Source organism: Ursus arctos, unplaced genomic scaffold (genome assembly GCF_023065955.2).
Source record: "Ursus arctos isolate Adak ecotype North America unplaced genomic scaffold, UrsArc2.0 scaffold_29, whole genome shotgun sequence".
Taxonomy (NCBI): Eukaryota; Metazoa; Chordata; class Mammalia; order Carnivora; family Ursidae; genus Ursus; species Ursus arctos.
In genome coordinates, this window is record NW_026622974.1 from 3,276,911 (window position 1) to 3,292,173 (window position 15,263).

The window sequence follows — 15,263 nt, forward strand, 5'->3', positions numbered from 1 at the left end:
GGGAGAACCTCTCTTTGCCTCCAGAGTTGGTCCTCGCACACAAATTCCCACGCACAGCTGGCAGGGCTGGGGGGATTAGGGATGCTCGGGGCTGCTAGTAGGACGCGTGAGGCTAGATGGTCACTAACCGGATTTCCCGGCGGGACAGCTTCTGGTGGGGTGGGCGCGAGGTCTATGAGCCCTCCGCCTTGGGCGGAGACCGACGGGGTAGGCGAAGGGTGCCCGAGGACCTTGATCACTCCCATCTTTGGGGCTACGAGATTTGGGGCCACAATTATTCAGACAATTGGCTCGAGGTGGTTGTGGTCAGAGAGGTTTCTCTCTCTCATTCTCCGGATTTTCTGCAAACTTTTGCAGAGTTTAGGGCAGAAGGCGAAGGCGCAGCTCCTCGGGTGGCCCCTCGGGGCGCTGGGCCTAGGGGCTAGCGGAGATTTGGGGAGATTGGGCCCAGCTCCGAGGTCGCGGAGGAAACGCGCGGAGTCGGCTTCCTGTGGGGGCTCGGGCCGCGGCGCCCCGCGGACAGACGTGTCCGGCCCAGGCAGCGCCAGGCCCGGCGAAGGGAAGGGACCTGGGGGGGAGGGGGCGACGGGGAAGGCGAGGAGGGGGCGGGGAGAGGGTGGGCCTGGAAGAGGGGAAGGGAGAGGCGAGCGGGGGAGGAGCAAGGGGGCTGGAGGGAGAGAAGGAAGAAGGAAGGGGGCGAGCGGCGCGAGCTGGCGCCGAAATGCGAGAAAGGAGCGAGTGAGAGGGGAGGGGGCGCGGGGCGAGAGGCGAGCAGCCTAGCGGCCCCTCGGCTGGGGCGCCCTCCGCAGGCGCGCATGGCAGCCCCCGCGTGGTGATCCCCGCGGCCCGAGCGAGTAGCGCGCAGCTTGCACGAGTAAGTTGGTCGGTGGCCGCGCTGGAAGGGGGGGAGGCGCGCGACTGCTGCCGGATCACCCCCTGCGCGTCCCCCTCTCCCTTGCTCGCGCGAGGGGAAGGTCGGCCCCGCCCGCTGAGCCCTGTTTTCTGCAGGTCCCGGGCCGATGTCCCAGGTGAGTGGTCAGCGCCCCCCTCACTGCGAAGCGCCCCATGGAGCCCCCAGCGCAGCCCCGGGCCCAGGTAGGACCACAGATGGAGAGCGAGGCTGGAACGGAGCGGGGCAGGCGGCCGGGCCGGGGAGGGGGGGAGGTTCGGGGAGTTGGTGGGGGATTTGCTAATTTTCACTCTTCCTCCCTGAGACGGGGGAGACGGTTCTGGGGAGCTTGGGTGGAGGTGGGGGTGAGGATACTGGGTATCTGGGTGTCGGGGACCCGGTCCAAGGAGAGTGGAGGGCTGCGGTGATGGGGGCAGGGCCGAATGGAGACGGCGTCTGCGCCAAATTGGCTCCAACTACCCCCACTCCCAACACCAGACACACACACCGCGGTGTCTGTCCGTCTGGGATTTGTGTCCCAACCGTTTCTGCCCAGTGTGTAAATATTTATGGGGGCCTCAGGCGGGGCTTGGGGTGTCTGAGTCTCTCCTTCCCTTCCCCCAACCCAACGAGAACCTAGCGCTTCCCGAAAACTTTTGTCCGCCGAAAACTGCTCCAGGACCCGGCCCCTCCCCCTCCTTGCCATCTTGTCTCCCTCGTCTTCCTCCCCACCCGGGCCTGGCCTGTCCCCGCCGCTCCCACCCTGCAGGCGCGCGCGCGCTCGCGTGCACACGCACACACACACACGCGCGCGCGCGCAAGGGCCCACAGCCGGGGTGAAATACCCCTAGCCCCAATTCACAGGGTCTGTAACCTCTCTGGTATTCCTGCAGGAGCCTCCCAACCCTGGAAGGCTTTGTGACTCTTGGAGGGGTATGCGGTGGGAGCCCTGGGGCTGTGGCTCTCAGTCCTTTCTCCCGCCTGTGCCCATGAACGCTGAGGCTCTCAGTGGCATGCAGGGCCAGGGAGAAGTCAGGAGCAGCTGGGATTTGTTCAGGGGCAGCGTGGTGGAGAGCAGGAGTCTAGGCCCGGATTTCGGGACTTCAGTCCCAGCTGTAGGTTAGTCTCTTTTCTTTTGACTTCCTCTCACCGCCCCCCCCCCCACTCTCCCTTTCTCCCCTCTTTGAGTCTCAGCATAAGAAGGTCTGGTGCTGGACCTCTGACACGAACTCCCTGCATGGCCTTGGACAAGTTCCTTCCCCCCTCCGTCCTCCGTCTCCACATCTGCCCATAGATGCCTGTGTGCCCATTGGAGAGGCCCTAGCTCCCCAGGTCTACCTGCAGCACAGCCAGGCCCAGGCTGGAGGGCATCTCCTGCAGCAGAGCGAGGACAAGTGGGAGATGGCTGGCCAAGGGCCAGCACATACGTGGGACTAATGTTTCTGCTGAGTATCCCTGCTAGCCCTCAGATTCTCTCCTCTTGGTGAGGCCCCTGGAGCAGAGACTTCTGGGAGATGAGCCCCTCCAAGAAGTAGACTCCAGCCTGGAGAGAGAGGTTGGGGCGGGACCAGGAAGGATCTTTCTCTGTGTCTGGGAACCTCTCTCCCTCTTGGCCTCTCTCACCCCTCCTCACTTTCTGGGCCTCTCCTCTCCCACCCTCTCCCTTTGCACTGCCTGCTTTCTCCGCTTGTCCTTTTTCTCTGCTCTCCCACCCTACCTCCTTGCAAGATCTCCTGCCCTGTGTGACCCGTTCTGAGTCCCAACAGGGAGAGGAGGGACTCAATGTGCTGAGGCAGAGTGGGCCACCTGGAAGCGTAAAGCCTTAGGCTGTAACTCGAGGCAACCCGCCCTCCAGAGGCCCAGAGAGCCCCCTCCCCAGCCTGGGCCGGGCCAGACAATGTGGCTTTCATAACTCGAGGAGGCCTGGCTCTGCCGCCTTGGGAGAATGAGCCCTGCTGCCCAGGAAGCCCAAACCGCAGGAGACCCAGCCAAAACCCCACAGACGCCTGAAGCCGAGACCAGAATCCCCCACACTCCCTGCAGAGCGCTGACAGAACAGCAAGGCTGGAGCACTGCCCCTGGGAGCCTGGCTGGCAGAACAGCCAGGGAGCAAGTCACCCCCGCCCTCAGCTGCCCAGGATGCAGACTGGGTGCGAGGGGACTTGGGGCACCTCTGATTGGGACAGGTGGCCAAGCCCCCACACCATGGCTCCCTCCAGTGCCTCCTCCCCACCCACCCCTGTGAGCCCTGGAGAGCCTGGCTCCCTAACCCACAGCAGATTTCTGTCCAGCACCGAGGCGTCACATTCCTGCTCTTGGTTCTAAATTGAATTTCCTGGGGAATTGGAGGCTTCAGACGTAAAATAAAACCAACCCGACCCAGCCTCACCAGGCAGCTCAGGCCCTCTTCAGTCCTCAGCCCGGTGGCTAGGACGGGGACTGGTGTGTCCCAAGTGCGCATCCAGTGAGCCCAAATTCTCACCTCCTTGGGGTTTGGAGCCAAGTGCCACCCCTAATCCTCACCCCCTCATTCTATCTTCTTCCCCTGACTGGGGCATTCCCAGTTCTAGGACTCCGCCCCAGCAGTGGACACTTGCTGAGTGCCCACTGGGGGTGCAGAGGTGAATGCCGACACCACCCCAAGGGAGTGAGCTAGGGAGGGCTGCGGTCTGCTGGAGGTGCTAGGATTTCACTACCAAATTCTAAGTAATAAGAGAATGCTAAGTGGGTGCTCAGTTCTCAATGGATGGGCCACTCCAAGGAGGGACGGTTGGCTTGAGTGGGCCCTGAATGGTAGTTTGGATTCGGGGCGTGGGAGAGGAGAGGGTTAGGACCTGGTCAAGAGGAACAATGTAAGCATGGGGGGATTGGTCAGAAGGCCCAGTGGTGACCTGGGGCCATGGAGAGGTCAGGCTGCCTGGAACTAGGATCCCTGTCCATTCATCAGGTTGAAGATATAGCCTGAGGCCTTGAATACTGGGCCAAGGAGAGATGGGAGTGTGGGGTTCCAGTCACTGCTCTCTGAGCAGCGATCCTGGCTCTCTCCAGAGACGGTCAGCGCTCCAAGAGGGAAGCTTGGATCCACTGTCCACAAGACAATGGAGGTCTGGGCTTGGGTGACCCGAGATTGGAGCTCCAGAACGAGGGTCCTGTGGGCACTTCCCAGGCTTGGAGTGAACCCATCCCACCTGGAAGAGGTCCCCTCCATTCTTCGGCCCAGGAGCACCCCTCACCTTGGTGGACAGCAGGCAGCCAGAAAGAGCCCACAGGGCTCCTGCTGGAGTTTTGAGTCTTTCGGCCTTCCCTCCTGGGCTTATGGATTTCTTTTTTAAGATTTTATTTATTTATTAGAGAGAGAGTGAGAGAGCGAGCACGAGCAGAGGGAGAGGGAGAGAGAGAAGCAAACTCCCTGCTATGCAGGGAGTCCGATGATGTAGGACTCAATCCCAGGACCTAGAGATCATGACCTGAACCGAAGGCAGACGCTTAACCAACCGAGCCCCCCGGGCACCCCAGACTTATGGATTTAAATAGTACCCGTTTCCACTGCCTCCTGGGAGGTCTTTCCAGAACTCAGGGCACTGGCTCCATCCCTATCCTGTGTTACGGAAGAAAGCGTACTGAGGCATAAGGGGCTGCTGCCTTTCTATCCCCTCTTGTAGATAGAGACCCTAGAAAGAGCTGCGCGGCAGGGGCTTCTGCTCAGAGATGCCACCGGCATGTGTGACCACCTGTGCACATTAGACAGAAGTGGCCCTCTGCTCAGACGGAGCAGGAACAGGGATACAGCTGGGTGGGCAGATGGGCGGGAGGATGGGGCCCTAACCAGGGACTCCGGCGCCACCCCCGCCTCCTGCCGGCTTTGGTAGGCACCTTTATGCCAAACATGAATTGCACATCCACACAGATTTTGTGTGGCTGTGCTGGCCACCGCTTCCTTCCAGCCCACTCTGCATCTCTCCCCTCTTGAACATTCCTCCGGGAGCTTCTCCACAGAGATGTTCTCCCCTCTGTGGCTGAACAGCAGGGGCTCATGTCACAAGAAGAAATATGAGGCTCTTTTGGTCTCTTGATGGTTGAGCCCTGGTGCTCCACTTGTCTGACTTTTCTGCTCTGCGTGCTTCCAGGGAGAGCTGTTTCTCGGCATCGGGCCCTCTGGGTTGTGTCTCGTTCAGAGCTCCATCTTCCCACCACTTCTTAATGCCTTCTCATTCTGCTTCTGTGTCTCCGGGCACTCAGCACGGGTTCCTCCTCTGCCCTCAGTGTCACATCTGCCGGGTCGCCTCCTGGCTCCAGGAGACCTGTGTCTCCGTGTTTCCAGATCACGGTGAATGGACTGGATTGTCTTTCCTCCCGGATATCTTTCCGAAGTCTGAGGCTCACCCTAGAACGGCAGGTTCCCTGCAGTAGGGCCTCCTCGAGACATGGTCTGGGCTCTCTACTTGTCCCCCTTGGCCTCAAGGTCACCAGCCCTATAGGTTACCTACAAGGAGAGGCTGCCAGAGAGTGGCGACAGTGGGGGAGGAGGGCAGAGATGGGGATCAGTCTCCCTAACCCCTCTGTCCTGCCTTCATCCCTCCCCTACCCTAGAGGGGGGCCAAGATAGCTGCGGTCCTGGTTCCTCCTGTAAGACCAATGGTGTCAGCCCTGTGCATCCCAGTGACCTCAGGAAGGAGCCTGGGAAGCGACCAGAGGCTCCAGTTCTCTAGGCTCCCCAGCCTCAACACCGCCAAACACTGTGGCTTCCCTTACTCACGCTGCAGCCGCTTACCCCAGGGTGTTGGCTCCTGCTACTCTTCTGCAAATGTCCTCCCCGCCCCAACGCACGTGCACGCACACCCCTGGGATGAGTGCCCAGCTTCTGTGGCTCCACAGCCCTGGTGTACCTCTTGCCCCTCGGTGTACGTGAATGCCCCCCACCCCCCCAGACAGCTCCTGAGACAGTGACCTCCTCTTCCTCATTTTGGTCTACCCAGCACTTGACATATTGCCAGGAGCATCATAGCTGCTTAATAAATGTTAAACCAAACAGCACAGGGAGGGAGGGGGAGGGAGGCGAAAAGGAAGGAAAGGAGAGGAGAGGAAAGGGAGGACAGGAAGGCAGGGAGGGCAGGGAGGGAGGGAGGAAGGAAAGAAGGAATGAAGGAAGGGGGGAGGAAAGGAAGGAAGGGAGGGAGGGAGAGGAGGCGGGAGAGGAGGGAGGGAAGGGCGGGAGGGCGGGAGGGAGGGAGGGAGAGAGGCAGGGAGGGAGGGAAGAAGGTGGGTGCATGGACCTGAGCATTTCATTTACTCTTGGAAACCCTGAGGGATAAGCAGGAGGAACCCCACACACACACCCTTTACTCACAAGGGAACACGAGTCTGGTGACTTGCCCAGGTTGGTTACCGGTAAAAGCCAGGGCTTGGGTCTTCCAGCTCCTCGCTGGTCTTCATTACACCACACGGGAGACAGCGCTGCCCGTCAGGGCCACACCACGGTGCTTCTAGGGCCAGAGGCTGGAACTGGGCAGGCCCCTCCCTTCCTAGGAATTAGGACCAAGCGCTGAGCCTCCCTCTTCATGCCAGCTTGGTGTTAGCCCCCAGGAACCACGGCTGAGCTGTTGTAGCCCAAACTCAGGCTGGGAGAGGCATCACCCAGCAGGCGTCGCCCCCCCTGCGTGTATCTGGACTCCCCTGCTCCCCCTGTCCCAGCCCCCCCCCCCATCTTCCAAAAGCCATTTGACTCCTCTCTCATGAACCCAGGAGTGAGGGGGCTCTCAACTGGCCCAAAGAGTGTATGGGGCAGGACAGAACGGATTTGTCCCTTCCCGGAGCAGCTGGGGTCACTGCAAGGGATGCCCAGCCTATGACTCTGCTGCCCTCCTGAGCTTGCAGGAGCCCTGTGCCCCTCTCCTGCTCTGGCTGCTGTCTCCGCAAAGGGCCTGTGGTTCCGCCCCCCCCCCCCCCCCGCAGGTGTGAGCATGTCCATCGGGCCTGCTGTCTCTGTGCTACCTACCTGGGTCCCCTGGGGCCTGGTCCCCCTGGCCATGGGGGACAGGGATCTTGGGAACAAGAATTGCTCAGGGCCCAGGGAGGGGAGCAGCTGAGCCCCTGGATGCCCCCCCCCCCCAGGCTGCTCCCAGCCCCCAGACCTGCCTGCTCCGCCCTCACTGGCTCCCCTGCGGTGGCCTCCTGCCTCCAGTCTTGGCGGGCTTCTCTTGGAGACAGCTCAGAGAAGGCCAGCGCGTGTAGGCCCTGTGTTCTCTGTGATTGAGTCTGTTTCTATTTCCAACACTAGTCTTTGTCTATCTGTCAGTCGCCCTGGGCGTGTCCCTGTCTTGGTCACTTTGTGTGGTGTGCACAGGCGGGTGGTGATGGTTTAGTCTCTGGGTTCCTGCCCTTTCTTTTCCTCCTCTGTCTGCCTGTGCCCTTGTGGTCTCTGTGTCCCTCTGAGTCTCTCATTTCTATGTCTCCCCTGCTCCCAACATGGCAGGGGGTGGGGGGGCACTTCTCAAAGCCTCTGTCTACCCTGACTGCACAACTGGGGGTCTGATGAGAGGCACGGGCTGCACCCTACACCCTGTCATTGCTGGCCTGGCCCTGGCCCATGATCCCTGAACTCACCCTCCCTGCTCTCTGCTTACCCTCAGGCCTTCCTACACCCCTGCTGGCACAGAGGGATGGGAGCTCAGGCCCCTTTCTGCCTCCCTCCCCCACCTCCCATCCCCCCTAATCTTTCCCTGGGCCCAGGGGGCCCTAGTCTTGCTGCCTCAGGAGCTGTGGGTTTGAAGGTGGCTCCATTTCTGCCTTCCGCCCACCCTGCGCAGAGGGGCCGAGCTGGTCACTGTAATTACATGTGGCTGCGGTCCGCCTCTTCCCAGCCTCTTGGGCCGGCTCCCTGCCTCTCTTCCTGCCTGGCCTCTCCACCTCGGGCCCATCCTTCTCCTCAGGCCCGGTCTCTGACTCTCTCTCTCCCACTGTCATCCCCTCTCTCTGACCTGGCTTCTGGCTGTCTCTCTCTCTCTCTCTCTTTCTCTCTCTCTCCCTGCCTGCTCTGCACTCCCTTCTCTGTCGCCCCTGCCTTTGTCCCCATCCTTCCCTGCCTCCCCCTCACTGGTTTTGCTGAGTCTCCCTCCTGTCCCAGGCTGTCTGTCCCTGGGGTTTCTGGGGGCTCCCTCCTTCGGTGCCCAGTCCTGCCTTCTGATGTCTCTCTCTGCTTCTGCCTTTCACTGTCCCTTTGATTCTTTCCCTCTCCCTGTCCCTCTGGATGCCTCTCCCTATCCCTCCATCACTGGCCATCTGTGTGTCCTCTCCTGCGCCATGTTTCTCCCCACGTTCCTTTCTACCTCGCCTCTCCGGCCCCGCTTCCTGACAACCACACAGACACAACAAGTGTGCGGGTGCGCACACTCATACACACATATACACACACAGCCTTGATCACTCCTGGCTTGCGTTTTGGGAGCTTCCTATGTTGGAACCTGGCACAGTTGCCAGATAGGGAAAGGGCTGGGTAGCTGGTACAAAGAGGCCGAGAATGAGGACTCCTGGCATTCTGGGCTGCGGGAAGGGGACCGGGGCTGTGCAGACAGGAGGGCACTGGGAAAATATACCTTGGTCGTGTGCTTTTTCTCTAGCCCAGACCCCATCCCTCCTGCCTGGGCTGGAGGTAGTAACCGGATCCACTCACCCTGCGGAGGCAGCGCTAGAGGAGGGCTCCCTGGAGGAGGTGGCAGCCCCCATGCCCCAGGGCAATAGCCCTGGGGCCCCTCAGCCCCTGGACAGCACTGACCTCGATGTTCCCACAGAAGCTGTGACACGTGAGTCCTAGGGGGCCGGGAGGTGAGAGTGGTAACATGTGGGGGTCACACTAGGAAATCCTATCCCTATGGGCTGGCGGAAATACAGTGGGTGCCCGTGGAGTCTAGCACTGGGCCAGAACCTTGAAGTGTGGGCAACGGAAAGGTATAGGACACGGTCAGTATCCTTTCTGTCTAGGAAAGAGACCTCCGCATACAAAATGATTAATATAATATTAGTTCACGAGGAGGGTGGATGGGCTCCAGGCAATATGGTTCCAGAGCAGAGGGCGTGGTGCCATATGAAAGGAAAAAAAGAGCTGGGGGTGCTGAGGGCCCCGAGCCAGAGTCCGCTGCATCCCCACCCTTCAGGGTATCGAGGGTCAAAAGGAAAGAGAGAAGCCCCCAGTTACTCTGAGCAGAAAGGAGCCTATTCCCAGGCTTGGCTCAAGGCCTCCTAGGAGGTCCTGGGAGGGAGAGAACTCTCGCCCCTCACCCTCAAGAGCAGGGGAAGGGGCGGCCGGGGCCGTTTGAAATTAATAAGAAGATCCACAAAATGTATAGACACATTTGCACTTTCCAACTTTCTTTGCTGGAATGATCTCACAGACTTCAAACTAGCCTGTCGTGAGGCAGCAGGACAGCGAGTGCCAAGTCCATTTTACAGATGAGGAAACTGAAGCACGCAGAACCACTCAGCCTGGACACAGCTGGGGCACTCAGGTCTCCTGGCCCAGTGCTCCTTCCGGGGCCTGTCTGCTCAGCTGGCATGGCTGAGCAGGGAGCCGCCTTCGGCCAGGGCATCTGGGGCCGAGCTGGACTCCCTGGAAGTCAGGGTTACTGAATCCTGCTAGCGCACGGCCCTCAGCCTCCTCTACACACACCCACCAGCAGAACTGAGAGAAAAAGGTCAGCGCCGTGGCCGCAGAGGAGGGGGCCTGGATGGGAGTTGCACAGACACCTCTGTGTCTATGGGCCCGAGTGTTTGCTCTGTGACTCAGCCCCCACGGCCACCCCCACGGCTATGGCCACAGGCAAGCTCTGTGTCTGCCCGAGCCTCCCAGGGCCCTCAGCTTACCACACACGCCCGCCCTCCGGTCGCTGTGCCCATGTTTAGGCATCGGGGCAGGGGGCGCGGAAGCTGGCCAAGCACTCAGGCCGGTGTCCCGCCGTGGGGCCGAGAGGTGGGAGTAGGATGATTCAGGCCTGCTGCTTCCCGTGGCCTTACCCCTGTTTACCCAGATGCAGGCGCCAGCCACACCTCAGGGCCAGAGGCTCCCAGCGCGGAGCTTCTCCAGAGCCCTGTCTTCCGTGCTCTCCTGACTCCCCACCTGGCCCTCGGCTCCTTTCTCGCAGCCTCCATCCCCTCCCTGCTCCACTTCCTAGCTGTGGGACCTTGGCCTCCGTTTTTTTTCATCTGTGGGATGGGCCCACGAGGGTAGATCTATCAAGATGCGTAAAGAAGCTACTCTACAGAAAGCCCTTGGCACACTGTTGGCGCCTAATAACAGCCCCAACGTGTACGGTATGAGTTACAAGATGAGTGATGGCTGCGATAGGAGCAGCTTAGTCCCCAGGCCTTCATCTCCCAGCCTCTGCCCTGCTCTGCGCTCTGCGCCCCAGCTCTTGGCCTCCAGGCTGGGCCCACGTCTGACACTTTCGAGCTGTGGGACCTTAAACAAGTTCCTGTACTTCTCCGGGACTCGGTTTCCTCGTTTGTGAAAGGTGGATAGCATCCTAGGGACAAACTGAGCGGGTTCGTGAGAGAATAGCGTGTGATGCGGTTGGAAGGGTGGCTGGCGGGCCGGAAGGTGCTCCATGATGTGATGGCGTCACCACAGTCCTGTCGTAGAAGGGGCCCAGCCCTCTCTGTCAGGGCAAGCGCCGAGGCCACCTCCCCCTCTCCTCAGCCTCCAGCCGCCACCACCCCAGACACCTCCTCCTCCTGTAACTCAAACCCAGAGGCCTGGGGGGAGTCGGGGACCCACACCCCAGTGCCTAGGAGATGGAAGTGCCCAACATTTATGCCTTTACAGAGGGTCCCGCCCAAGAGCCGGCAGCCCTGAGCAGCCAAGGGGGCCTGCAGTTGCCCACGTCACAGTCTCAGTCCCCTCCCCCAAACACACACACACCCAAACACACACACATCTGCGCCCATCTCTTGCAAACAGAACCGTGACCTCCAGGTGAGCAAACCTGGGGTCAGGAAAGGGACTGGGTGCTTTGGGGGGATCCCCAGGGCCAGCTTCCCTGGACCCCACTGATGAAGCCAAAGTTTGGTCCCTCAGCCTGAGATGGGGACTCAGGGAGTTCCTGGCCTCGGGGATCCCCCACCACGGGCCTCTTTTCCCTTCTCTCCCCTCTCACCCAGACCCTCAGGGCCCCCTAGGAGACTCCGCCAGCCACCCAGCAGAGGCAGACGGGGCAGGGAAGCTGGGGTGGGAGAGAAGAGATAGAGGGGCTGCTCTGAGGCACCCCTGGAGCCCAGGGCCAGGGCGTTCATGTTTCCAATAAATCACCCAGCACACCAAGGGCAAAAACAGCTGGGGGCTTGGCAGGGGCCGAGGTGAAGGTTAACTGCTTCACTGCTGTCCCTCTGTGCCCCAGCCAAAGAGTCCCTACCCCTCCGCCCTGACCACCGCCACTCTTGCCAGAACCCCAGGACCCCAAGAGCAAGAGAATGGATTTCACGTGGGTAAGAAGGTGGGGTCCAGGGCTCTGAGACCCTCCTGTTGCCTTGCACCTCTGTCTCTTCTGGAATGAGCACTGGCCTGGGGGTCATGAGCCAGGCTCAACTCTACTATTTCCTTGTGTGCCTCTGGGCAAGTCGGTTCTGCTCTCTGGGCCTCAGTTTTCCCATCTGCGGAATACAAGGCCGGTTAGGTGACCTGTGGCGAATCTAACAATGAAGCAGGCAGGTTTGGGGCAGAGCTCTGGGAGGCTGTGTGTCCCCCACCCCCACTAACCTCTCTCATCATCTCTTTAGGCCAGCCTCAGGGGAACCCCTTGAGCTGTACCCCACTAGTGGCGAATGGCTCAGGCCACCCCTCAGAGCTGGGCAGCGCCAGGCGGGCGGGGAGCAGTGCCCTGGGTGGCCCCAAGGCCCACCGGAAGTTGCAGACGCACCCATCTCTCGCCAGCCAGGGCAGCAAGAAGAGCAAGGGCAGCACGAAATCTACGGCCTCCCAGATCCCCCTCCAGGCGCAGGAAGGTAAGCACCCCCTCTCCCCTCTCCCCTCTCCCGGAGGGAGGCCTCCCCCTCCCACGCCAGGCCCCTCCAAGCACGAAGCAGGGACCGGCAGCAGAGTCTTCACGGGGCTGTGGGTTAGAAGCACAGGCTCATCCCTTCGCCACGCCTCTGGGGTCTGAACCTTTGGGTGGAGCCCAGGAGACCAGATTTTAACACTGGCTCCGGGGAATCTGGCCAACAACACCTGCTGGGGAAAGTGAGGCGTATCTGCCTTCTCAAGGCCAACCCCTGCCCGTCCACGCTCTCCCAGAGTTGCTGTAACAAGGAATAAAAGCACCAGGGCCGCGCCAGCATAAGTCACTGCATTTCTGGAAAGAAAACTTTCCTCAAGGCGTGGACCGCCTGTTCAGTGAGAGCAGAACACCTGGCAGAATAAAATGAGGCACCATCGGAGACTTACTTGGGGGTGTGGCGAGGGCTGTGCAGGGTGGTGGGAGGGCAGAGAACCCAGATACAGCAGCCGCTGTTCCCACAATACGAGGGTCCTCGGCCCAGCCACCCAGGGCAGTCCGCTTCCCCGCCCCAACGGGCATTAATTCGGCGAGGTTGACGGCTGCCTGTAGCTTAGTGGTGCTTGACCTTCGCCCCAGAGTTTTTAAGTGCGTCCTGTCCACGTTCGGGGACCCCAGCCTGGTCCTCTGCAAACAGGATTCAGTGTACACATTTGCATGTAACGTGTTCATCGGCTTCCCAGAGAGCGGATTCTGCCCAACAGTCTTAATTATGAAGGGGATGTTCATTCATTTAAAAATGTACTGGGCGTGTGCTATGAGCCGGGCACTGTGCTATGCACTGGGTACCCAGTCCCTGGCCTCACAAGGCTCTCATGAGAAAGACAAACAGGTCATCACCATCCGGGGTGATAAATACAGAGGTAAAGCCACACATAGGAGATTATGCAAACACAGGGGACACCCACACCAGCCCAGAAAGCTGGGGAGGGGAGTCTGGGCTGGGTCCGGAGGTGTCTGAGCAAGCCTAAGCGCTGAGTAGGAGGATCTAGCCAGGGGAGCATTAGCTCAGAAGTGCGAAATGCTAGCTCGGCTAGATGAGGAAATTCTAGGTGAGGGATGGGGGGAGGTGAGACTCCCAGCAGGCAGGGGCTGCAAGGAGGTCGGAGGCACCTTGTAAACTGTGCACTGGACTTCGACTTTATCTGGAAGACATGCAGCGCCTGGGTGGCTGAGTCAGTTAAGGGTCTGACTCTGGATTTCAGCTCTGGTCATGATCTCAAGGTCTAGGGATCAAGCCCTGCCTCCAGCTCCGTGATTTGTGTGGAGTCCGCTTAAGATTCTCTCTCTCCCCCTCTGCCCCTCACCCCCACACGCTCAAGGCATGCATGTGCACTTGCTCCCTCCCTCTCTCTCTCTCTCTCTCTCTCTCAAAAAAAAAAAAATGTTTATCTGGAGGGCAATAGGGAGCCATTGAAGGATTTTAAACAAGGTAGTGACTTCATGGGATTTGCATTTGAAGAGAACTTCCTCCTGCAGTTTGCAGGTAGGTGGCAGGGGTTGTAGCTGTAGGAGACCCCAGTCCCTCCACACAGAAAGGGAGTGGGAGAGTCAGACCTTCCACGGCAGTGTGAGACCCCCACAGGACCAGCAGCCTGTGCCAGGGGCCCACCTGGCCAGGGAACCTGGCTGCTCGGCTGCATGCCCAGCCCCTGGGGGTGGGTATCCGCTCAGCATCCTGGCTGCCCAGAGGGCGGGTCAGAACAGGGCTCCAGAGCCAGCCTGCCTGCGTTTGGTTCCCAGCTCCACCACTCCCCAGCTGGCTGCCCAAGGGTAGACCGGCGCATTCGTGCACTTACATCTATTTCCTCAGCACCTCAGAGCCCTGCGCCTTCTGGGGACTTGTAACCTATCAGTGACTGCAAGGGACAAAGATGCCTGTCCTTGGGGAGCTTCCGTTTCAGTAGGAGGAGAAAGCCCCGTAGTGCCATGGCAGGTGATAAGTCCTCCCCTGCAGGAAAGGTGGGAAAGGCGGGCAGGCCAGGGCAAGCGCCTGAGGGTGCTGGGGTCGGGCGGGTTGCAGTATTAAAGAGGGTGGTCCCCGAAGGCCACCGCAGAGTGATCCCCGAGGACAGAGTGTGGGAGGAGACCAGAACTTACCCTAGGGAGGTGGAAGCCACCCGAGGGTTCTGAGCACAGGCCGAATGCACTGGACTGAAGTTTGGCAAGGGTCCCTCTGGGCTACTGTGTGGGGAGTAGACAGAGAGGGGTAGTCAAAGGTGGGGGCTGAGGCGACCAGAGAGGCTGTTGCAGTTGCCCAAGTGAGAGATGAGCAGAATGGCAGGATTCTGGGTATATTCTGAAGCATGCCTCAGTTTCTTCATCTGCAGAGTGAGGCTAAGAGCCGCTCCATCTCTGGGAGCTGTAGCAAGTTTAAATGAATTTCATTCATGCCTAAACACTTAAAAGAGTAACCGGGAAGTGCTAGGACGCGGATTTGGTAAATAAATGACTAAGGGTGGTGAAGAGCAGACCTCTTGGGCTCAGACCCTGGAGGCTCAGACCCTCGCTCTGCAGCTTAGTGCCCAGGTGCCTGTAACTCTGTGCCTTGGGCTCGTGAGCCGGGAAAGCTGGGCGCCTCACATTCCCCATGTGTCCGAGCAGTGGGAGGGGAGCAGCGGGAGGGGAGCGGAGCACTGGGCAGTGAGCCCTCTGTGGCGGCTGGGGCTCTCGCCCCTGGCTCTCTCACCGGCCCTGGGCCCCGCCCGTGCCCGCAGACTGCTGCGTCCACTGCATCCTGTCCTGCCTGTTCTGTGAGTTCCTGACGCTGTGCAACATCGTCCTGGACTGCGCCACGTGCGGCTCCTGCAGCTCCGAGGACTCGTGCCTCTGCTGCTGCTGCTGCAGCTCGGGCGAGTGCGCCGACTGCGACCTGCCCTGCGACCTGGACTGCGGCATCGTGGACGCCTGCTGCGAGTCCGCCGACTGCCTGGAGATCTGCATGGAGTGCTGCGGGCTCTGCTTCTCCTCCTGACCGCCGCCGCCCCCCCCCCCCCCCGCAGCGCCCCTCGCGCCCCTCGCGCCCCTAGCGCCGCGGCCCGGGGGAGGCTCCGGGGAGGGGGGAGGGAGCGGAGCCGCCGCAGCGCCACCTCCTCCTCGCGGCGGCGCCCACGAGGTAGGGGGGAGGGGGAGGGAGGGGGTGCCGAGGAGGGAGCCGAGCCTGGCCCCACCGCCTGGGCCGCAGAACACTGTGAAAGTGGGGGGCAGGAACGGGGGCGGCGGGAGGCGGGGCGGCGGGCTGTGCGCCTTGCTACCTCTCACGGCCGCTGGGGCCCGCCTCCCGCCGCCCAGGCTCAGCAAAATGTGAAGTGAGACATCCCAGCCCGCCCTGGGCC

At 60.8% G+C, this 15,263-nt stretch overlaps 1 protein-coding gene across 1 annotated transcript; it reads left to right on the top strand.

The window, feature by feature from the left end:
* The first annotated feature begins 799 nt into the window (after positions 1-799).
* On the top strand, positions 800-14,902 carry MDFI (MyoD family inhibitor). Its single transcript, XM_026506956.3, has 5 exons — positions 800-874; positions 1,009-1,095; positions 8,506-8,688; positions 11,654-11,878; positions 14,646-14,902. Exons 2-5 carry the CDS (start codon positions 1,020-1,022, stop codon positions 14,900-14,902), a joined length of 741 nt encoding a protein of 246 aa, XP_026362741.1. The 5' UTR covers positions 800-874; positions 1,009-1,019.
* The last annotated feature ends 361 nt before the right edge of the window (positions 14,903-15,263 follow it).

Coding starts and splice junctions, on each gene's coding strand:
- MDFI (XM_026506956.3), top strand. CDS start 1,020: ATGTCCCAGGTGAGTGGTCAGCGCCCCCCTCACTGCGAAGCGCCCCAT. Junction 1,096..8,505: donor CAGCGCAGCCCCGGGCCCAG/GTAGGACCACAG, acceptor CTTTTTCTCTAG/CCCAGACCCCATCCCTCCTG. Junction 11,879..14,645: donor CCCCCTCCAGGCGCAGGAAG/GTAAGCACCCCC, acceptor CCGTGCCCGCAG/ACTGCTGCGTCCACTGCATC.